The 22,748-nt window shown below is 48.8% G+C and overlaps 1 protein-coding gene across 11 annotated transcripts in view; it reads right to left on the bottom strand.

Moving 5' to 3' along the window:
* Nucleotides 1-220: 220 nt before the first annotated feature.
* The window catches only part of rap1gap2a (RAP1 GTPase activating protein 2a), a 499,188-nt gene continuing 476,660 nt past the window's right edge, over nucleotides 221-22,748 (bottom strand). For 7 of the 11 annotated variants that reach the window (XM_038814443.1, XM_038814437.1, XM_038814445.1 and 4 more), the window contains 6 exons: nucleotides 18,607-18,720; nucleotides 17,987-18,110; nucleotides 15,449-15,554; nucleotides 9,035-9,111; nucleotides 7,467-7,517; nucleotides 221-3,854 (listed from right to left, as the gene is read on the bottom strand). In XM_038814443.1, the coding sequence (XP_038670371.1) occupies nucleotides 7,506-7,517; nucleotides 9,035-9,111; nucleotides 15,449-15,554; nucleotides 17,987-18,110; nucleotides 18,607-18,720 (433 nt within the window). In that variant the 3' untranslated portion in view covers nucleotides 221-3,854; nucleotides 7,467-7,505. The remainder of the gene's footprint in view (nucleotides 3,855-7,466; nucleotides 7,518-9,034; nucleotides 9,112-15,448; nucleotides 15,555-17,986; nucleotides 18,111-18,606; nucleotides 18,721-22,748) is intronic. The other 4 variants (XM_038814438.1, XM_038814448.1, XM_038814439.1 and 1 more) reach the window with 3 other exon arrangements.

The raw sequence follows: 22,748 nt of genomic DNA on the forward strand, positions 1-22,748 counted from the left end.
AACACCTCTCCCGTAACACTGACAACTTCACAGGCACTATGTTGTACAATATAAAATATACGGCACAGAAAGAGGTAATTGGCCTCAACTGGTCTCCACTGTGACCTCACTTCCGCCAACGTCTCCTGGAACATGTCCAGCTAGAGTCGACAACCCGGGCCAACCAGCTTGTTAACGGGCTGACTGCAAAAGAGAATTAGCAGGTAGTTCACGACTCAAATTGTTTTGACACAAAATACATTTATTATTGTGTAGCGTCACACAGAAACACGCCAACAGGGAACCAAATGTACAAACAAGGAAATTGAGATCCTCCAATTTTTGCATCACGACAAAAGAAATTTGCCAAAGTAGCAATAAATTAATTGTACAATATTTACATCTGTGGATAGATCAGGCAGCTTTACAAAGTTCTGCTACATCCTCAATATCAGTTCCGTGTGTTGGTTCCTGCACAGCATCCGCTCATCCATGTTCACCTCATAAAGGCCTTAACTGTAGGCCCCGGTTCCACTGACTCAAATTTCAAGTCTTTTGCATTCCATGCTTGATCCTTAATACACCTTAGCAGGATTGTAAGATGTTACCCATTGGAGCATGTTTATGTGTGTGTGAGAGTGAGACAGAAGAAAAATCACGTTACAATGGACAAGTTGCAGCCTTTGATGTGCCTTTGATGTTAAATGATTTCACTGACCACAAGAAGAGACATGCTTTTAATGGCATCGCACCTTTGATTGCCGCTGACATCGTTAGGTGCTTCACAAACAGCCGGTCAAAGAGCTAGGACAAAATGGCCAACAAGACCCGAGGAGATTTCTAATGGCAGAGACCGAAAGTAAAATAGAGAGGGGTTTAGGGCGAACGTTTCAGAGAGTGGATGTCAGAAAGCAGAAGCTTTCGGCACCATGGTGTAGTGGAGAGAAGGACAGCGCACTATGGTGTGCCGACATCGCAAATGCTTGTGCGCGAGATCTACGCAGTCAAGCCTCACTGACGGAACACCATCTGCGCAAGTCCATCTCACTTGGACCCGCAATAACCCAGCTCCGTTTGTGGGCAGGGAGGACAAAAAGGGCTGGACGACCCTCTCATTGACCTCCGATGAGAAAGTCTGCGTGGTTTTCCCAACCCTGCAGTGCCGAGCTGAACAGACCGCCTGATCAAGGAAAGCGTGGTCGACACACTACAGCGTCCGAGCGCAACCCCGGACACATTACCACAGTGGTAGTACCCAAATGGGCTTTAGCTCGGAGCCCACCAACCGGTCTTTCTCTGTCCTTTACACATTTGAAAGAAACAGAATTGCCAATTAAAACTGAATTTTATGATTTTTCTTAAAAAAAACAATACTTGGATTTTTCCAGCCTCTCCTCCACGGTGAACTTGAGAAAATCAAGGTGGCAGAACTGACATTAGAAACCAAGAAATCTGGTTTTAGACTGGGTCGATACTTGCAACGATAAAGTGGCTAAGTGGCGCGTGTTTATTTTGAGGGTAGTTTGCCTTGGTTTTCTATTTCTCTGCTTAATCATTCCCCTTGCTAACCAGGGCTCACCGTGACCCCTGAGATGTCGTTTGATAACTGGATTTATTTAAGTGCAGCCCTGAGGTGAATATTTCCTTTACTTGCAGAAAACGAGAGTGTGCAGGGAGGGGTGGGGAAAACAGGCTGTAGACTACCAACAATTGCCCCCCCCCCCCTTACACCACTGGGGAAGAAAGGCTTTCCAAGATGCAAGAACCAAACTGAATTCTGGCCCATGAGCTTGGCATGGCTGATTAAATGACCAAAAGATTCTCGCAAATTCCTTTCAGACCTTATTTATGCGTCGGCCACACAGAGGAATAGGGAAGACCCGATTGTGATTTTGAGCCCAAACACAGTAACCGCACAAGATGACTTTCATTAAACCAGCGATTAGACAGTCTCCTGGGGGGGGGGGGGGGGGGGGGGTCATGCCAGCCCCTAAATCTGTTGCCTCAAAATCACAGAAGGTACAGCACAGAAGAGACTCTTCGGCCCATCGAGTCTGCACCGACACATGCAAAACGCCTGACCTACCTCCCTAATCCCATTTACCAGCACTTGGCCCATAGCCTTGAATACGCACGGTGGGATACCAGTTCACAACAAGCCAGAGCGTTTACCAAACACCTTTCCATTTGATGGCAGGCTTCGAATCAAATGTGAGGTTTGCTTTTCTTGCCAATTTCTAAAGCTGCCTGGAGCAGCACTGGGGAAACAAAGTGAACAGCAGAATGGCCGTCAGCTCCGCTTTTAAGAGACACTGACGCTCCTTCAATATCTGTCCCAGGTACTTTGGTCGCAAGATGTGCGAGGGAGGAACCTTACGGCTTTTGACACAAAACCTACACTGTACGAGTGCCCAAGAGCTTCAGGTGGCTGCAGCACCTAGCAGGGACGTCAATGAACACGGAGATGCTGAAAGGGGAAGAGTGTCGGTGCAAAACTGCGGCTTGGCTAACCATTTGTTTGCTTGGAAAGTCGAATCATTGGCACATGGTGGTGTTTGGAGAATGTTGGAGAGCGGGGGTTATTAACACACGGGTCGACGGTACGAGTACAAGCCGGGCAAGGAGGTGGCATTAGTATATGTTGCTGCTTTTGAACCTTGGACATGGTGGTAGAGAGATGGAGTGGGCAGGCAGCTCAGGTCACGTTCACTTCAGTTCCTAATCCTAGCAAGGTGTGGGAATCCATTGTTACCACCCAGTGCCCAGCTCTGTATGGCAACCTGGGAACAGGCCGTGTGGCAGGCCTCTAACCTTCTAAAGCCACAGGCCGCATGGACAGACAGAAGGGGATAAAAAAAAATGACAGAAAATTGGGCAAGAAGAAAAGAACGGCTAAAACCCCCGAAAAGGTATTTCAATCAGGTTGCGCTGGAAACAAACCAAAACGTCTTGTTGGAACATTTTGTCCTCGTGCAGACGTTTTCCTGTAATCCTCAAAAATCCTCGCCCAGGACCAAAGAGGCAGATTTTTTTACTTTGCACGTCTATCACACTTAAATGTAACATCAGATATACAGACGAAAAACCAAGCATGGCACAAGGAGCATCTTTGTAAATTGGCACTGTAAACATGGCGGATAACAGGTCACAACACACAGTTTAGGCTCTGGTACAATTACTGTGCAAAGCAACATTGGCAGGGATTCAGGTATGGCTGCACCACCGTCTCAGGGCAACTAGGCAAGTTGAGGGGTGTGGGGTGGGGGGAACGATGTGGCTTTGCTACCCTTTGGTGGGAGGCAGTTAGTTCACCTCAGGGCTTCACGGTTGTGCTCAGAGATCTCTGGCAGCTCTGCTTTTAAGAGACACTGACGCTCCTTCAATATCTGCCCCAGGTACTTTAGTCGCAAGATGTGCGAAGGAGGAACCTTATGGCTTTTGACACAAAACCTATACTGTACGAGTGCCCAAGAGCTTCAGATGGCTGCAGCACCTAGCAGGGATGTCAATGAACACGGAGATGCTGAAAGTGACCCACACCACATGCAGTGTTGACTTATACTTACATTGGACTGTCGATGTACCAAAACTGTCAAAGTCACACATCTCCGAGGGGACCCTGAATAGTTTTGCTGCGAAGGTGGAGTGGACTACCTGAACCCCTGTAACAGCAGATATAGGACAGGGCTTCCTGGCGATCTACATCCTCCCTGGATAGAGCAAGGTGCGTTTTGTTTAGATGCAGGAGGGACAAGTGCAGCTCAAGGTGAAACGGCTGTAGCTACATTTTCGCTGAATGCAAGTTTCCACTAGCTGTTGGAGGGTCTGAAGGGCACCTCTTACTGTTAGCTGGATTATCCCTGAAATGGTGTTCACTGAAAAACAATACATTCATTACTTCATTTCCAGTGAGCAGAGACCACAGTTCAAGGTCAATAAAATGACTTTTCTTCAAAATAAACTTTGTCAGCAGTTTAAAAACCAGGGCCTAGACATTAATGATAATAATCTTTATTATTGTCACACGTAGGCGTACATTAACACTGCTGTGAAGTTACTGTGAAAAGCCCCGAGTCGCCACATTCCGGTGCCTGTTCGGGTACACAGAGGGAGAATTCAGAATGTCCAATTCACCTAACAACACGTCTTTCGGGACTTGTGGGAGGAAACCGGAGCACCCGGAGGAAACCCACGCAGACCCAGGGAGAACGTGCAGACTCCATACAGACAGTGACCCAAGCGGGAATCGAACCTGGGACCCTGGCGCTATGAAGCAACAGTGTTAACCACTGTGCTACCGTGCTCTGTGTAATATTAACATAGAGATTCTTAATGCTTTTTTGTGCATTTGCTTTGTCTGCTGTTTCAATTAGCGACTTTAAATAGCTTAAAATCTAAATTATAACTGCAGAGAATAGAATTAGATATCAGCCTGTACTATAATGTAACGTTCAATTTCAGGTCCAAATACATTCTGGATACTGGTCTCTGGTAAACACCAGTCGATGGGACACGGGGTCAGCAAGAAAAGTGACACCTCTTTCTCCAAAACATTCACTCTGCCCTCAATATTCTCTCCTTAACTCCTGAAGGCACTAACATGTGTTGGAACTACAGCTGTAATTGATAGCGGGCAAGATCAGATATCCCCTCCACATGGCTTTTATCTGCATCTGATCCCAGACAGTGTCATGATATGCAGACACACACATAATGATATACAGGCAGGCACAGATAAGCAGCTAATGGACACAGCGAACAGGACATGACCAATAAGCAGGCAGGACACTCAGGGGGTGGGATCGGACTATAAAAGACACGAGGCACTCACACTCCGCCTCTTTCCACTGATGAACATCTAGAGAGTCAGTCAAGGGTGTTGTTACAATCTCACACCTCCACCACATGGCTAAGAGCTAGTCTGGTTCAGTCAGACAGAGTAACCTCACTTAGGTTAGCAGAGAGTCGAACTCACAGAGAACTGTGCTAACTGTGCTACTGGTTCAATAAACCTGATTGAACTAACTTCAAGGTCTGGAGTATCTTTTTGATCTAAGCTGCATCCAGTTGCAGCCAGTGTTATACCAGTGTACCTAACACGACAGACAGTATTTCCAACAGGCTAGTTGACCATCAGTGGGGCAGTCCAGTTTGCTGCTACTGCAATGCCTGAAGTCAGCGGATTCCAGGCTGATGTGCCGCTTTTCCATTTTCACTCCCCTCCCCCATGGGCACCAAAACACCTACTCCGCCTCCAAAGAGCCCATGGGCTGTAAGGCCGCCCCGGTGACGATCCCACCACAGCCACAGCAGAGATCAGCTTACAACAGATTGAAATGCAACATGGGCTGGTCTGTATTACTTACTTAGCTGCACAATTGCATTTAGCAATTAGCAATGTCACCCTTTTCAAAGGTGACATTGGGCCTGGTGGAGGTAAAGGGTGTCGAGGGAAGAGATAATCTGAGGGATGTCAGGGCAAGAGATTTAAGATCAGGGGTGCCATGGTAAGAGGGCGGAGTGGTGCCATGCTGAGAAATGCAGAAGTAGGGGATACCAAGACAAAAAAAATGGGAATTAAATTAATTTCTGCACCTTTCGTTCTCAGTGCCCTATCCAACCCTGTCAGAATAGATGCAGATCAAAGCTCCCTCCACACTTCCCGAATCAAATGCCCTAATCCGAGGCTCAGAAGTGTGCATTTTTAAATTGTGACATTTCTATTCCTCTCCTTGTGATGAGTTTCCAAAGAAATTAACCAATTCAGAGTTGACTTTTGGGCAGTTTTCTTTTGCGATGGACATGTCGCTAGCGGCCTTGACTCCGAGAGGAAGGGACCTGTCGTAGTTTCTGTTACCACAACGTGACCGGGTTGTAACTCAAGTTGCTGAATTGAGTGCCAAGTTAGTGTGATGCTGCCTAGAGTTCAGATACCAATTTCCTCTCTCCTTTAACATCCCATTAGAACAGTAACAGTCGCTGCTAAACAGGCAACAGCCTGAAACCGGGCGGATGTGTGGTAGGAACTTAAGGCTTGATTTTCCAGGCGTTTGCGCTGGTGGGATCCGCCATGGCGGCGGCGAAACACGCCGGGGGGACGCACGTGGAACATCCCACCCACAGGAAGAGGAGTCGTCCACTCAGCCTCTCAGTTCCCGTTGAGCCAGTCAAATGATTCGCCTCATACCTGCCCACATTAAACCCCACCTGCCCCACTTCTGTCCACTCATTTTAATATATCAATGACGCTTTGCAATTTTCGGCTCACGTCTGCACTATTTACTGGGCCATCTAACTCTCGTGCCATTCGCTGATGGCGGGATTCTCTACTCCTGAATACACTCTGGGACTGAGTACCCAGAGCTCGGAGTGAAGAGAGTTCCGCTCTCGGTGTTCAAGGGCCATCCCCTCACCATGAGGCCAGTGATCCTTGTTGCAAATTCTCCAACTGGGGGAAACAGCCTCTCAGCATCTACCCTATCAAGCGCTCTCAGAATTTTTTGTGAGATCTCCTCTCATTCTTCTAAACTCCAGCGGATATAGGCCCAGTCTACTCGACCTGTCCTCATAGGTCGGCGAATCTTCAAGGCAACTTTATTGCCTTCTTTCGTGGGATTTGGCCGTTGCTGGCAAGGCCAGCATTTGTTGCCCATCCCTAATTGCCCTTCAATTGACTGGCTTGCCAGGCTATTTAACAGGGCAGTTTAGAGTCAACCACATTGTTGTGGGTCTGGAGTCACAAGGAGGCTGGCAGGTTTTTCCTTCCCAGGAACCTTCCTTTCAATGAATCGCTGATAGTTGTCATGGTCACCGTTATCGTGACCAGTGTTTTTTTTAACATTTGAGATTCATGAATTGAATTTAAGTTCCACCAGCAGCCGTGGTAGGATTTGAACCCGTGTCGCCAGGGCATTTACCTGGACCTCCGGATTACTGATCCAGTGATATTACCATTATGCCACCATCTCCCCCGGCCATATCTGGCCTCAGGGAAGGAGACAACAATTGTGCACAGTACTTCAGGTGTACTCCTACTTACGCTCCAGCATTGTACAATCACCAAAACCCTGTATAATGGCGGCTAGTGGAATTTGAATTCAATGAATAAATTCAACTGATTAATCTGGAATTGAAAATTGGTCTCAGTAACGCTGAACATGAAAACTATCATCGATTGTTGTAAAAGCCCCCCCTGGTTCACTAATGTCCACGAGGGAAGGAAATCTGCCATAGTTACCTGGTCTGACCTACATGTGACTCCAGACCCACAGCGATGAGGTTGACTCTTAACTGCCCTCTGAAATGACTGAGCAGGCCACTCAGTTCAAGGGCAATTAGTGACTGGCAACCATTACTGGCCTTGTCAATGACGCCCACATCACACAAAAAAAAAGAAAAATCACTACCTGTGCCAATAAGGATATGGTGATTGTTTTTAAACAGAGACGTATACAAGGAATGGAGATCAAACAAATAAAAGGACTGACCTTATAAGTGTATGTTGCCAGTTGGGGCACTGACTCCTGCTAGTGACCCTGCTTAGAAAATTAGAATAAAATCAACTCCACTGCTGGTTAGGTATTAATGGATTACTAGCAATTGACTGGCAAAGCACCTTTGAATTGAACAACTTTAGACCACAACCACTGTTCCCAATCCCTCAGAGAGCAGGTGTTGGCAATGCTTCTGTGACCATTTACACTTCCTCTGGACCCAGCTTTTGTTCCTTAATGTCCCCGAACACTCCCTTTTGTCATGCCATTTAATCACTCCTGCCCTCCAAATTATTGCAGACTTTCCTCACCCTTTACCCCTGGTTCTATACTGGTTTGTAAATTGTAAATCTGTAATTTCTTTTTGTTTCTGATGACAAGTCATTGACCTGAAACATTAACCCCTCGTCTATCCTCATGGTTGCTGCCTGACCTACTGAGTGTTTCCAGCATTTTCTGTTTGTATTTCAGATTTCCAGTATCTCGAGTCTCATTGTGCATTCTTCGCTGGGAGCCCAGACATCCATTAGTCTGTAGAAGCAGCTGTCCCTTTGAGTCAACTTTGCTACATTGACAGTTCCTTCCCTGAAGATCTATTCTGACAATTGCACAATGCTTACTTACACAAGATAAAGAGGTGTAAAGTGCAGGCAGTTTCTGCTACTGATACTTTAAAAAGTCAGGATTATGGGCGGCACGGTGGCGCAGTGGTTAGCATTGCTGCCTCACGGTGCTGAGGACCCGGGTTCTATCCTGGTCCTGGGTCACTGTCCGTGTGGAGTTTGCACATTCTCCCCGTGTCTGCGTGGGTCTCACCCCCACAAACCCAAAGATTTGTTGGGTAGGTGGATTGGCCATGCTAAATTGCCCCTTATTTGAAAAAAATAAAGAATTGGGTACTCTAAATTTATCAAAATTGAAAAAAAAGTCAGGATTATTGTCACTTTTACGGGGTTGTAATGAAAGCAGATATTTCAAAATAAAGATATAAATGAATGACGGTTTTTAAAGCTCTTCTACAAATGCCATTGTATTGGAGTCATTGCTTCTGTATGAAGCGTACACTGTGTGAATGGGCATGGAAGTGCCATAGGTTGGCATTGAGGGTATAAGGGGCCATTGGGGCGGTGGGTAGAGAGGCATTGGTTGGCAAGGGGGGTCGTGGGCAAGACCTTTTAAGCTACCTTTCAAATGTTTCCTTCATTCAGACTATGGCTTACGACACCGTTGAGGGGCCAAGATCTATGAGCCCGTAGAAAGCTGGACTGATTCCACGGAGCTTGCAGGGGGCTGGGAGATGCCCATTCCCACAGTGGAGCTGGCCAGGCCAGGAGTGCAGGATGCAGGCTCGAGTCTCAAACCAGCCCAGCCCCATGTGCTGGCGGGGGTTGGGGGGGGCACCAGGAATGAGGCTGGGAATCCCGGAATTGGGTCTGTTCCGCCATTTCTGAAGGTGCGCGGAGAAGCCCTCAACTCACAGGGCAAGAAGTTTTAATTGAGGAGTTATTCAAACGTGCTGAATCGTTACAAAGCAAGGGCTGGACTGAGTGCTCCGTACTTACTGGGTTTGAGCTTTGATGGAGTTTCTCAAATCTGAATTTCAAAGTCGCTCTCGGAGAGGTTTTACACTTTGCGGTATCTGGGGAGGGAAATAAACATTCAAAAATTGTAGATGAATGCTGATGGCGAGATATCAGCTCACGACAGTGGCTGCCAAACTATTTTTTTTTTTAAATAATTTTTATTGAAAATGTTTTACAAAATATATAACAACAAACAGTAAAAAACAACAATGAAACAACATAATAAGCATAACACCCCCAAGACCGTAACAACGCATATATCGAGCCCCCCCCCCCCCCCCCCAAACCCGGTAAACAACAAGAGAATTTGAAAATAAATAAAATAAAATAAACATAGTCAACACCCCCCCCCCCTTTCCCCCCCCCTCTTCATCCCCCCCCCTCTTCTTCCCCCCCTTTCTTTCCCCATCCCCTTTCTTCTCTCCCCCCCCCCCCCGGGTTGCTGCTGCTGCTGACCTAGTTCCCTATCGTTGAGCCAGAAAGTCGAGGAAAAGCTGCCACCGCCTAAAGAACCCTTGTACTGATCCCCTCAGGGCGAATTTGACCTTCTCCAGCTTAATAAAACCCGCCATGTCATTGATCCAGGTCTCCACGCTTGGGTGTCTCGCATCCTTCCACTATAGCAAGATCCTCCGCCGGACTACTAGGGACGCAAAGGCCAAAACACCGGCCTCTTTCGCCTCCTGCACTCCCGGCTCCACCCCAACCCCAAAAATCGCGAGTCCCCAGCCTGGCTTGACCCTGGATCCCACCACCCTCGACACCGTCCTCGCCACCCCCTTCCAGAACTCCTCCAGTGCCGGGCATGCCCAGAACATATGGACATGGTTCGCTGGACTCCCCGAACACCTGACACACCTGTCTTCGCCCCCAAAGAACCTACTCATCCTAGACCCGGACATGTGGGCCCGGTGCAGCACCTTGAATTGGATGAGGCTAAGCCGCGCACATGAGGAGGAAGAGTTAACCCTCTCCAGGGCATCCGCCCATGTCCCATCCTCGATCTGCTCCCCCAGCTCCCCCTCCCACTTAGCCTTTAGCTGCTCTACTGACAACAAGTCTACTCCACCTCCTGCTCCACCTCCTGCATTACCTTGTAGATATCAGATACCTTCCCATCCCCGACCCAGACCCCCGAAAAATCCCTGTCCCTCACCCCCCTCGTGGGCAGCAAAGGGAATCCCTCCACCTGCTGCCTAGCAAACGCCTTTACCTGCAGGTATCTGAACATGTTCCCCGAGGGGAGCTCAAATTTCTCCTCCAACTCTCCCAGGCTCGCAAACCTCCCGTTAATGAACAGGTCCCTCAGCTTTCTGATGCCCGCCCTGTGCCACCCCAGGAACCCCCCATCAATGTTCCTCGGGACGAACCGATGGTTCCCCCTTAGCGGAGCCTTCGTCGAGCCCCCCACTTCCCCCCTATGTCGCCTCCACTGCCCCCAAATCTTGAGGGTAGCCGCCACCACCGGGCTTGTGGTATACCTCGTAGGAGGGAGCGGCAACGGCGCCGTCACCAGGGTCCCCAGGCTTGTGCCTCCACAGGACGCCATCTCCAAACTTTTCCATGCTGCCCCCGCCCCCTCCATCACCCACTTGTGCACCATCGACACATTGGCCGCCCAATAATACCCCGAGAGGTTGGGTAACGCCAGCCCCCCACCATCTCTGCCCTGCTCCAAGAAGACCCTCTTCACCCTCGGGGTCCCATGCGCCCAAACAAAGCTCATGATGCTGCTAGTCACCCTCCTAAAAAAGGCCCTAGAGATAAGGATGGGCAGGCACTGAAACAGGAACAAGAACCTCGGGAGCACCGTCATTTTGACGGACTGCACTCTACCCGCCAGCGATAGCGGCACCATGTCCCACCTTTTAAATTCCTCCTCCATCTGCTCCACAAGCCTGGTAAAATTAAGTTTGTGGAGAGTCCCCCAACTCCTGGCCACCTGCACCCCCAGGTACCTAAAACTCTTCACTGCCCTCTTAAACGGGAGCCTACCAATTCCCTCCTCCTGATCACCCGGGTGCACTACAAACACCTCGCTCTTACCCAGATTCAGCTTATAGCCCGAGAAGCCCCCAAACTCAGCCAACAGCTCCATCACCCCCGGCATTCCCCCCACTGGGTCCGCCACATACAGCAGCAGATCGTCCGCATACAGCGATACCCGATGTTCCTCCCCACCCCGCACCAGACCCCTCCACCTCCCCGACTCCCTCAACGCCATAGCCAGAGGTTCAATTGCCAGTGCAAAAAGCAAGGGGGACAGAGTACTCTGACCTCCTTCCATTGGTAACTACACTCGCCATCGGGACCTCATAAAGCAACCTCACCCATTTGATGAACCCTCCCCAAATCCAAACCTCTCCAGCACCTCCCACAGGTACCCCCACAGGTACCCCCACTCAACTCTATCAAAAGCCTTCTCTGAATCTAGCGCCACCACTATCTCCGCCTCCCCTTCAACCGCCGGCATCATAATAACATTTAAGAACCTCCACACATTCGTGTTAAGCTGTCTTCCCTTGACAAATCCTGTCTGATCCTCATGTATCACCCCTGGCACACAGTCCTCTATCCTGATGGCCAGGATCTTCGCCAGCAACTTAGCGTCCACATTGAGGAGCGAGATTGGCCTGTATGATCCATACTGCAGGGGGTCCTTATCCCGCTTCAGGATCAAAGAAATCAGCGCCCGTGACATCGTCGGGGGCAAAGCCCCCCCTCCCATGCCTCATTTAAGGCTCGCACCAACAGAGGGCCCACCAGGTCCGCATACTTTTTATAAAATTCCACCGGGAACCCATCCGGCCCCGGCGCATTTCCTGACTGCATTTGGCCAATCCCTCTAACTAGCTCCTCCAACTCAATCGTGCCCCCAGCCCCTCCACCAGCTCCTCCTGCACCTTTGGGAAACGTAGCCTGTTCAGAAAGCTTTCCATCCCCCCACCGGTGGCTCCAACCGGTACAGTTCCTCGTAAAAGTCCCTAAAGACCCCGTTCACCTCTGCCCCCTTCCGCACCACATTCCCACCCTTATCCATCACTCCACCAATTTCCCTAGCTGCATCCCGCCTGCGGAGCTGATGCGCCAGCATCCTGCTCGCCTTCTCCCCATACTCATAAACCGCGCCTTGCGCCTTCCTCCACTGTGTCTCCGCCTTTCTGGTGGTCAGCAAGTCGAACTTGGCCTGCAAGCTACGCCGTTCCCCCAGCAACCCCTCCTCCGGTGCCTCCGCGTATCTCCTATCCACATCTAGGAGCTCCCCCACCAGTCTCTCCCTCTCCCTCCTCTCCCTCCTTTCCCTATGGGCCCGGATGGAAATCAGCTCCCCCCGGATCACTGCCTTCAGAGCCTCCCACACCATCCCCACCTGGACCTCCAACGTATCGTTGGCCTCAAGGTACCCCTCAATACTTCCCCGTACCCTCCTACAAACCTCCTCATCAGCCAGAAACCTCACGTCCAGACGCCACAGTGGGCGCTGGTCCCGCACCTCCCCCATCTCCAGATCGACCCAGTGTGGAGCATGGTCTGAAATTGCTATGGCCGAATACTCGGCATCCTCCACCCTCGGGATCAATCCCCTGCTCAGAACGAAAAAATCTATTCGGGAGTAAACCCTATGCACATGGGAGAAAAAGGAATACTCCCGTGCCCTCGGCCTCCCAAACCTCCAGGGATCCACCCCTCCCATCTGGTCCATAAACCCCCTCAGCACCTTGGCCGCCACCGGCCTCCTACCCGTCCTTGAACTGGACCGGTCTAGTGGGGGATCCAGCAACGTGTTAATGGCAGTGCCCATTCCAGCCTGGCAGTGCCAAGATTATAGTGCCAAGGTGCCCAGCTGGCAGTGCCAAGATAACCGGGTGCCAGAGGGGGAGCCATGGGGCCACCCTGTCCTGTCCCCGGCCACCCAGGGTCTCCAATGGAAACCTCCCAGGTGCCGTTACGCCTGGTCCACGTTTGTGGGGGTCAGTACTAAACGGTGCCTGATCGAGGCTTCGCTGGGGAGATTGTTAGTCCCTGTCAAGCCCATTTAAATATGCGGATCTGATCTCACTCAGCGAGGCCTCTCGTGAAATTCAATGGCCTCTTTGCTTCACCAAGTTGGGCACGACAAGGCCGGTAAATCGCGCTCATAGTTTAGATGAGCCTAAAGTTAAAGGCTATCCCACAATTGGATTCTGCTCCCATATCCTGTTTTTAACTTATTCATGGATGCGGTTAGCATTTATTACCCATCCCTAATTGCCCTCAAGTGTTCAGCTGCCTTCTTGAACTGCTGCAGTTCTTGTGGTGTAGGTATATCCACTGTGCTGTTGGACAGTAAGTTCCAGGATTCCGAATCAGCAACGATGAAGGAATTTAAAAAAATATATTTTTTATTCTCCTCCTTCTTCACATTTTCTCCCAAATTTACACCCACCAACAATAAACAATAGTCAGTAACAAATATGTCAATCCCCCTATCAATAACAACGATCCCATCCTCCCACCAAATCCCAAACATTAGCCCGCATGTTCACATAAACAAATGACAAAAAGGAATTGGGATCACCCATAGTCGCCATTAACACACACAGGCCCCCTCCCCCCAACCCAACTAATGTTCGATGTTTTCCAGTTCTTGAAAGTGCATAATGAATAATGCCCATGACTTGAAGAACCCCTCTGTCCTTCCCCTCAGTTCAAACTTCACCTTCTCAAGGGTCAAGTACTCCAACAGGTTCCCCCGCCACGCCAGGGCACAGGGTGGAGAGGCTGCTCTCCATCCCAGCAGGATCCGCCTTTGGGCGATCAACGAGGCGAAGGCTATGATATCTGCCTCCGCACCCGTTTCCAATCCTGGCTGGTCCGACACCCCAAATATGGCCTCCCGGGGGCCCGGGTCCAGTTTCACATGCACCACCTTGGAAATTACCCTAAAAATCTCCTTCCAGTAATCCTCTAGCTTTGGACAGGACCAAAACATATCAACGTGATTAGCGGGGCACCCCCCGCAACGTTCACACACATCTTCTACTCCTTCAAAGAATCGGCTCATCCTCGCCCTCGTGAGGTGTGCTCTGTACACCACACCTCACACTAGAACCCCTCCTCCATATCCTCTCCCAACTCTTCCTCCCACTTTGCTTTAATCCCTTCCAGTGGTGCCTTCTCCTCTTCCAAAATAGCTCCGTAAACTGCCGACACTACCCCCTTCTCCAGTCCCCCTGTCATCAGCACCTCCTCCAGCAATGTGGAGGCCGGCTCCACCGGGAAGCTCTGTATCTCCTTCCTGGCAAAATCCTAAACCGGCATGTATCTAAACATTTCCCCCTGCTCCAGCCCATACTTTGCTTCCAGCTCCTTCAATCCTGCAAAGCAACCCCAAAGAAACAAATCTTTTAGAGACTTAATCCCCTTCTCCTCCCATTTCCAAAAATTTTCATCCCACCTCCCTGGCTCAAATCTGTGGTTCACCCGAATCGGCATTTCCCTTGACCCTGCCCCCAACCCGAAGTGTTGGCGAAACTGCCTCCAGATTTTCAATGAAGCTGTTGCTAGTGCTTTCAGTCCCGACCCCCTGCACAAACTCTCCTCCATTCTGACCCACTGGGAATCAACCCCTCTGACCTATCTCCCCACCTTCTCCGCATTCAGCAACGATGAAGGAATAATGACATATTTCTATGTCAGGATGATGTGCGACTTGGAGGGGAATGGTGGTGTTCCCTCTTGCCTGCTGCCCTTGTCCTCCTTGGTAGTGGAGGTCGCAGGTTTGGAAGGTGCTGCTGAAGGAGCTTTGGTGAGTTGCTGCACTGCATCTTGGAGATTGTGGCACATTACTGCCGCTGTGTGACAGTGGTGGAGGGAGTGAATGTTTAATGTAGCAAGTTGTCCCTCTTGCACCTAGCCTCCAAATGCACCTTCCATTGTGACCTTTTTAAAAAAAAATAATCGATTGGTAGAACAGAACTTGAGCATTGCTGAAAAGAGACATGTTGTCAAAGTTTTTCATCTCGCACGTATCAGGACAAATGCAAGAATGCCAAATTTCAAACAGTCACAACACTTTATACTACAGGAGAAAAGGGGCGCTGATTGGTTGACAAATCAACTCTGATTGGCTAAGCCATTGCCATGGAAAAATAAACTATCGGCTCCCCAAGTTCCCTTTTGTTGACACCAAGAACAATATTCCCTGGAACTTCCCTTTGTTGTCTTCTTTCTCAAGCTCATTATGTTGGAGTCAGGAGCGAATGTGCCATCTCCTCCTCTAACTTCTTAATTCCCAGCACCCCCACACAGTATGAGAACTCTTTACCTTACATTTAATCTTTTACCTCCAATGACCTGCAGACCTAGAAGCCAAGCACGGCATTACTTATTTCATAGTCTCGATATACAGACCTGTGGGGCTCTTGCACAAGCTCGTTTGGCTTGAGCCACTTTGGTTTTCATTGCTGTAGGCAAAAACATCTTGTCTGAATGGTGATGCAATGGATGGCTGGTTGCCCTGTAAGGACAGAAGGAAAGTTTATCAGTTGGGCAACTGATATAGAAATGCTCAATAATTTGTCTCCTGAGGTACCATCTATTTACAGGACGGCCTGAATATTGCTGTAATAATAAAAATGGATTGGGCAACCAATCTGTATTCCCACCCGGTCCAGGGAAACATTCCTGGATGCGCAAAGCCGTCCCAAGACGCCTCCCCTCTATTTCCCTGGCAACTCCCAACTCCAACGCTGTTTCCTCTCCCCTCAACCTTGGGGCCAGGAAAATTCAGCCCTGACTGAGGATACGTCATTCTGATTGGTGAAAGAGCCTCGCTGTTGGTTGTCCTGTTGACAGATGCCACACGTCCCCTGTAGACAGCACCGCACTGGAGACCAACCCTGCATTATTAGATATCTGCACTGACAAGGTCGCGATGAATCAGTGGCAGTTCATGCGAGCTGAGCCGGGAATGTTATTTCTTTGCCACTGAAGGGAAAATTTGGGCCTATTACTTTTTTCTCGTCTTTCTTTCTGAAAGGGAAAACTTGGGTTACGCGGGTGACGTCGACCCTCTCCTCCCAATCCAGTACCTCCTTTAGGTGGTGGCATGGTGGCACAGTGGTTAGCACTGCTGCCTCACAGCGCCATGGATCCAGGTTCAAATCCAGTCTTCATGTCCTGTGTGGGGGTGAGGGGGGTGGAGAGAGGAGGAGGAGGAACCCCTTATAGATGAGTTGGGACTTTGGGGAGGGGGTTCGCGTCTGGGGGTCAATAGATCGGGATGACATTTAAAAATGACATCCTGATCTCCTGCACTCAGGACTTCTGGCGGACAGAGCTCCTCAGCATAGGAAAGGGGACTAAATGCAGCCTCAGCAGGGTGTTGTTGCCCGCTAAGACCCTGAATTGAAACAGAACCCTGATAGATAGCGAGGTGTTTCTCGGGAAACACCTGGCTAAACGTGCTGGCCAGGGGACTCTGTTCCAATTTGGTTAGATCGCGCCCTCTGTTCCTCTCTCCAACAGATGCTGCCAGATCTGCTGAATTTTTCCAGCACTTTCTGCTCATACTTCGGATCTCAAGTTTCTGCTCTATTGTGCTATTATTCTGGAGGGTGGAGCAGCACAGTGGCGCAGTGGTTAGCACTGCTGACGCAAGGCGCCGAAGTTCCAGGTTCGATCCCAGCTCTGGGTCATTGTCCGTGTGGAGTTTGCACATTCTCCTCGTGTTTGCGTGGGTTTCGCCCCCACAACCCAAGGATGTGCAGGGTAGGTGGATTGGCCACGCCAAATTACCTGCCCCTTAACTGTAAAAAATTAATTGGGTACTCTTAAAAAATTTTTAAAAATTATTCTGGAGGGTGTAGTTGGGCATAAAAACTGTCTCCAACAACGTTAAGACTTTCGTGCACTGAGTTTGCGGCAGTCAGGTTAACCTCATTGCCATGGGAGTGCCCCTTTAAGAAAGGTTTTTGTCTTATCACATGGTTTCAGTGATGTCATTTTGTGGGTGAAGCTGAGCTGTTGCTGTGAGGTTTGTTTTACTTTCGCTTTTCAGTTTTGACTACAGACAGAGAAAATAAGTGTTTTGGCCTGTCTCTCTCTATTTTCATTTTAAAGAGTTGTTCCAGGAAAAAAAAAACATTGATTACAGCTACCTGCTTTGGTAACTTAAAAGGTATAGTTTGCTTTCCGGAAGGGTTCAAACCTGCTGGTGAGACGGGGGTCAGAATCTCTGGGAAAGCCAGTTTTATTCAAGTGAGAATGCAGAGTGCCGGGCCATGCCCTTGAAAATAAGGGGTTTTTGGTTTATGGGATTTTGTTTTTGAATTGGAACAGTTAAGGGGGAAGTCATTGTTAAACATAAATTACTGTAGCTGTAGGGTGTCTTGATGTTTGTAATTGATAAAAATTCTTGTTGTGTGTTTATATAAATGTTAACTAAGTTCTTAGAATAAAGCTTATTTTGATTAATGTGTCCAGGAAGACTGATGAATCACACCATCCTAGCCAAATTCAACATATAGGCTGTCGGTCAGACGGACTTCATAATATACTTTGGAGTTTCTAAACCCTGGCCCATAACAACATCTATTTTACCAGAGAATACCAACAGTACAGAAGAAGGCCATTCAGTCCATCGAGACCGCCCCGAAGGAGACTCTACCTAGGCCTACTCTCCTGCCCCATCTAACGTTCCTGCACATCTTTGGATACCAAGGGGCAATTTACCATGGCCAATCCACCTCACCTGCACATCTTTGGACTGTGAGAGGAAACTGGAGCACATGGATGAAACCCACGCAGTCACCCGAGGCAAGAATCAAACCCAGGTCCCTGGTGCCATGAGGCAGCAGTATTAACTACGGTGCTACCGTGCCGCCCATGTGCCTGTACCATGTACCTGTTCCAGCAGCTTTCCCCATGGAATATCCGAAATATACTCACAGTGCCGGCCTCGTATTCCTCCAACACTTCATTCTCGCCAGCCGTGCTGCTGAAGCTACTCGTGCTTGATGAGGAACGGGAGATGTTGCCCCGGCCATTCTCCTTGAGCTTGTTGAAGGCTCTGCTGAAGAATAATGAAGACGTGAGAGGCTAGGATTATGCCATACCCTGCTGCCTTCGTCACTCGGCATGGGAGCGCCATCAACAGTGGCTCCAATTAGGATTTGAGGGTGAGTGAACGATGGGAGTGACCAAGCCTTAGAGAGAGTAACATGGCACATAGCAGGAGCGCCAACAGATTGGAAGGACATGGGCCAATGCCCATGGTTCTGTTGCTTGGGAAAGGAAATAGAAACAGAGGAACACGGGTAGGCCATTCAGCCTGACGAGCCTGCTCCGTCATTTAATATGATGGTGGCTCATTGGCCACTTCAATCCTTTTACACCCATGCAATATATAAGTACTGTATTAGCAAGCTGAACAAGAAAGACTCATGAGCAGCTCTTGGCCATATTTCCTCCTATCATACATATCGTTAACGATAGTATTTCAAATAAAAAAGCATTATTGAAAAATGTCAATAGAGGTGTGCACTGGTGATTAATGCTGCTGACTTTACCTGTCTTTGTTGGGACCCATTTCAGGAGAGCTTGGGTTGGAGGATGTTTCCCACCTGATGTCCGATGAGAGCTGGCCACTCTCTGGGGTCCTCGTCAAACTCGACAGACTCTCACTGCCACAGAAAAATAAAAGAGTCAACATGTCAGTGCCACCTTTTGGGAAGGTGTCAACTATTCGCCCTTTGAATTTGTGTCTTGATGCCACGCAAGTCATGGCGCGAAACTTCGGAATCACAGAACTCTACAATAACCTCAAGTCCTGGTGCTATGAAATCGGTCCCATCTATACCGCAAACAAATTGTGCATTTCATGGCTGCCTGACTTCAACCAGAAGAGCACGAGTCAAGTTTTTGCCTTGGGTGTGAGTCAACCTACACAAGGATATGCTGGTAGGGTGGAGCATGGGTATCATCACACACCGGATGGGCTGAATGGCATGTTGCAATCTCTATGTAATTCTCTGTCATCTCAATCTTGCACCCGCTACATCATAACTACTACCAATGAGAATTGAACCTTACAAATAGAATTGAGGGATTCTGCAGATCACCAATGTTATATTCTTCTTTTCTACCGTGTTAACATACCAATTATACAAAAGGGTTGGTGAAAGAATAACGTGTTTTTTTTATTTGACTATAAGACTATATGCAGATAGATTTACTAGGGAGCCAAGTGTAGTGCATCTAAATTTACCCTGCTGCTTGCAGACTGCTGACAAGTCATGGGACTAATACATCACATCCTGTCAATATGATAATGATTGACAGATATGCCCCCTTAAAGGTACATGTTATCATTGCTCAACTTCTTCCTTTTTTCTTACGAAAGGTTTACCTTTAAAGAATCAAACTATTTACATGACAGCAAAAACCAACAACTAGGAACCCTCTAAGTGTAAAGTAAGATAGACAGCACAAAGGTGGAAAAGTTCCATTGTGGTAAGGGACATTGTGGGAGTCCTTCCAGGCTGAAGATCAGTCAGATGATTTTTCTACATTCTCTGATCTTTAAAACACCTCTTTAACAGCATCAAATGATTAATCCCTAGCATAGAAGTGCATAAGGAGACCATTCAGCCCATCGGGTCCACACCGACCCTATGTAGAAGCACTATACCTAGGCCCACTCCCCTCCCCCACCCTACCCCGCAACCCTACTGAACCTCTACATCTTTCAACACTAATGGGGCAATTTTTCTACGGCCAATTCACCTAACCTGCACGTCTCTGGACTGGGAGGGAACCGCTGCACCTGGAGGAAACCCGCGCAGACACGGGGAGAACGTGCAAACTCCAAAGTTGGAATTGAACCCGGGTCCCCGGAGCGGCATGAGGCCGCAGTGCTAACCACTGTGCCGCCGTGCAGGAAATTTGAGACCAAGTCACAAAAGGAGATATTAAGCAACCATAAGCTTGGTGATAATGATAGGTTTTAAGGTATGTCTTACAGGAGGAGAGGGGGTTAGACAGGTGGAGAGGTTTAGGGAATGTATTTCAGGGCTTCGGGCCGAGATAGCTGAGGGGACGGTTGCTAATGATGAAGTAAAGGAAATTGGGATGGTCAAGAGCCAGAGTTGGAGGAACGCAAGGTTTTTGACTGATTCAGGTTACAGAGATAGGACTGGGTGAAAACATCAGAGGGATTTTGAAACTAGGATGATAATTTTAAAAATCATGCAACTGTCTGACCATTGCTGAATCCCCCACTATCGGTATCATTGGGAGGGTTCCCATTGACCAGAAACTGGACGGGACTGGCCACATTAATAATGTGGCTACAAGAGCAGTGTTTCGTGGCTGCAACATTGAATGCCAAGGGCCGATGGTTAGATCATCTCTTGTTGGAGATGGTCATTGGCTGCCACTTGTCAGCCTCAAGTCTGACCAGAACAACCATAAATAAGCTGCCCAAAAGTCTGCGAGCATCTCTGAAACACGGCATTGTCCTTTGCTCTGCTCCTTCTTCTCATCTTGATTCAATAGCTGGCTGCCTTACTCAGATAATTTCAGTCAGAATGGTCAAACATCCAAATTAATTAATGGGGATCTACAGCATTGTTAAGCCGTTCGTCTAACCATAATCATCATTTGTTAAAAACAAATGGCTGGTCACTGAGTAGCTATCTTTAAAGAGTCGGGACCACTTTGAGAATTCTCCAATATTGCCACGGAGTGTCCTGCAATAAAGGGGAAGCTCATGGACACCTTTGTGGGCATTCTGGGATGACGAAAATTCCTGGGGCATTAAATTATTATTGTTAATTTTCACTGCTTATTGGTTGGATAAGATATTGGAGGTGAAAAGAAATGACTGTTTGACTGGGTGAGGCAGTTGGAGATGATTGGTCATGCGTGGAAACCTCCAGGGAAGTCTGCAATTGGAGCTGGCAACCCCAAATCATCAGCATGGGTTGGGTTTACATACCAAGTTAATGTACCATCAATTGAACGCGAGACGAGTTGCTGTACAAAAGTATGGCTTTAATCAGCTAGATGTTAGCCCTGCGGACAATTACAGTAAATGGACGACCGCCGGGAGTACTGGGTATTTATACCCCGCCCCCATTAGCTCAGCCTCTCGACCAATCAGGGAGCCGTCACATGACTGGTCTCAATCAATCGGGCGAGAGGCACATGACTGACCAGGGCCAATGGTAAGCCGGTGTTCTGCACCAATGGCAGGCAGCTATGCTAATCATACCACCACACCAAGCACTTCATCACAGGCTCCCAGTCATGGCCATAGACTGGAGTCATTATGGACAAAAGTTGGCCAATTGACCCATCCACTCCGTGCTGACTCTCTGGGATCTTCTGGTCCCGCCAAAGGTCGTCCCCCTGGCAGGTTATCCGACAGTTGGGCTAGCGAGCCACGCAAATTATCAGCCACTTCGCCATGGAAAAACCCACCAGGGCGATATTCTGCCCGGAGTGTTTTCAATCCATTTTAACACTGTGGTAACAGGAACTCCAGGCAACCACCAGTGGGTAACAGTAAACAGGCCGCTTATTTAGAGGCAAATTTAGAGGCAGGGTGTATAAAGGAACATGACAACACCAGCTGGCGACTCCAACTCGTCTCCTAAACTTGATCCGATCTGCAGGTTATAAAGCCCCCCCCCCCCCCCCCCCCCCCCGGCGCCTGCTGGAATCACGCGCGCTTTGTCCTGATAGGCTGGGCATCACATGACCTCCGAAGTTTGCCAAGGCCTCGGTTGGGGAGCTGACACAACCCCCGATGTTCGCTCTAGCACTATTACCCAGATGGGGTTACCAACTCTGGTTGGACTGACCTCCAATTGCTCCTTTCAGCCAATCAACCTTCCTTGGCCATCTCAATGTTTTTATGACACATCAAAAAGTGTCTAGCGGAAATGAAAAGGAACACACTATGTTTTTGTGAATACCGCTCAGATTCATCTCCTGCGTTGCTTGCAGCAATGCCCAGGGAGAATAACCATCGATTTTGGAGAGTCCAGGGCAATCCTTGAGGGTTGGCAACCCTGTCCTCCAGAGACTGGTCGCAGCACATCTCAAATTTTATCTTAAAATGTTTTTCCATTGTAGATATAGTCACTGCAGAAACAGGTGGAAATATGGGCCGCAGATTTGAGACAACAGGAATTAAAACATAGCGTACGGCAGGGTTGGGGTTAGGGTGCAGCGTGCAGGGCTAGAGTGCCGATCATTTAAACTTTGATGTCAAATAGCGGATGCCAGGTAGGCCGCTCTGTTATCCAATTTTCCATTCTATCAACTTCAAAACGCCAAGGCCCCTTTGACAGCATCTTCCAAACCCATGACCTCTGCCACCTAGGAGGACAAGGGCAGCAGCTGCATGGTAGCAACACCACCTGCAAGTTACCCCACCACCCCCATGTCACACGCCCCCCCTGACTTGGAACTATGTCGCCATTCCTTCACTGTCGCTCGGTCAAAATCCTGGAAATCCCCCCCCCAACAGCACTGCGGATGTACCTGCGCCACATAGACTGCTGAGGTTCAAGAATGTGGCTTACTATCACCTGCTGAAGGGCAATTAGGGATGGGCGATAAGTGCTGACCTAGTGTTTGGCCAAGGATTGCAGCCTTACCTGATCTGCTCCACATGTGACTTTAGACCCACAGCAAATGTGGT

This window comes from Scyliorhinus canicula, chromosome 12 (assembly GCF_902713615.1).
Source record: "Scyliorhinus canicula chromosome 12, sScyCan1.1, whole genome shotgun sequence".
In the NCBI taxonomy this organism is placed as follows: Eukaryota; Metazoa; Chordata; class Chondrichthyes; order Carcharhiniformes; family Scyliorhinidae; genus Scyliorhinus; species Scyliorhinus canicula.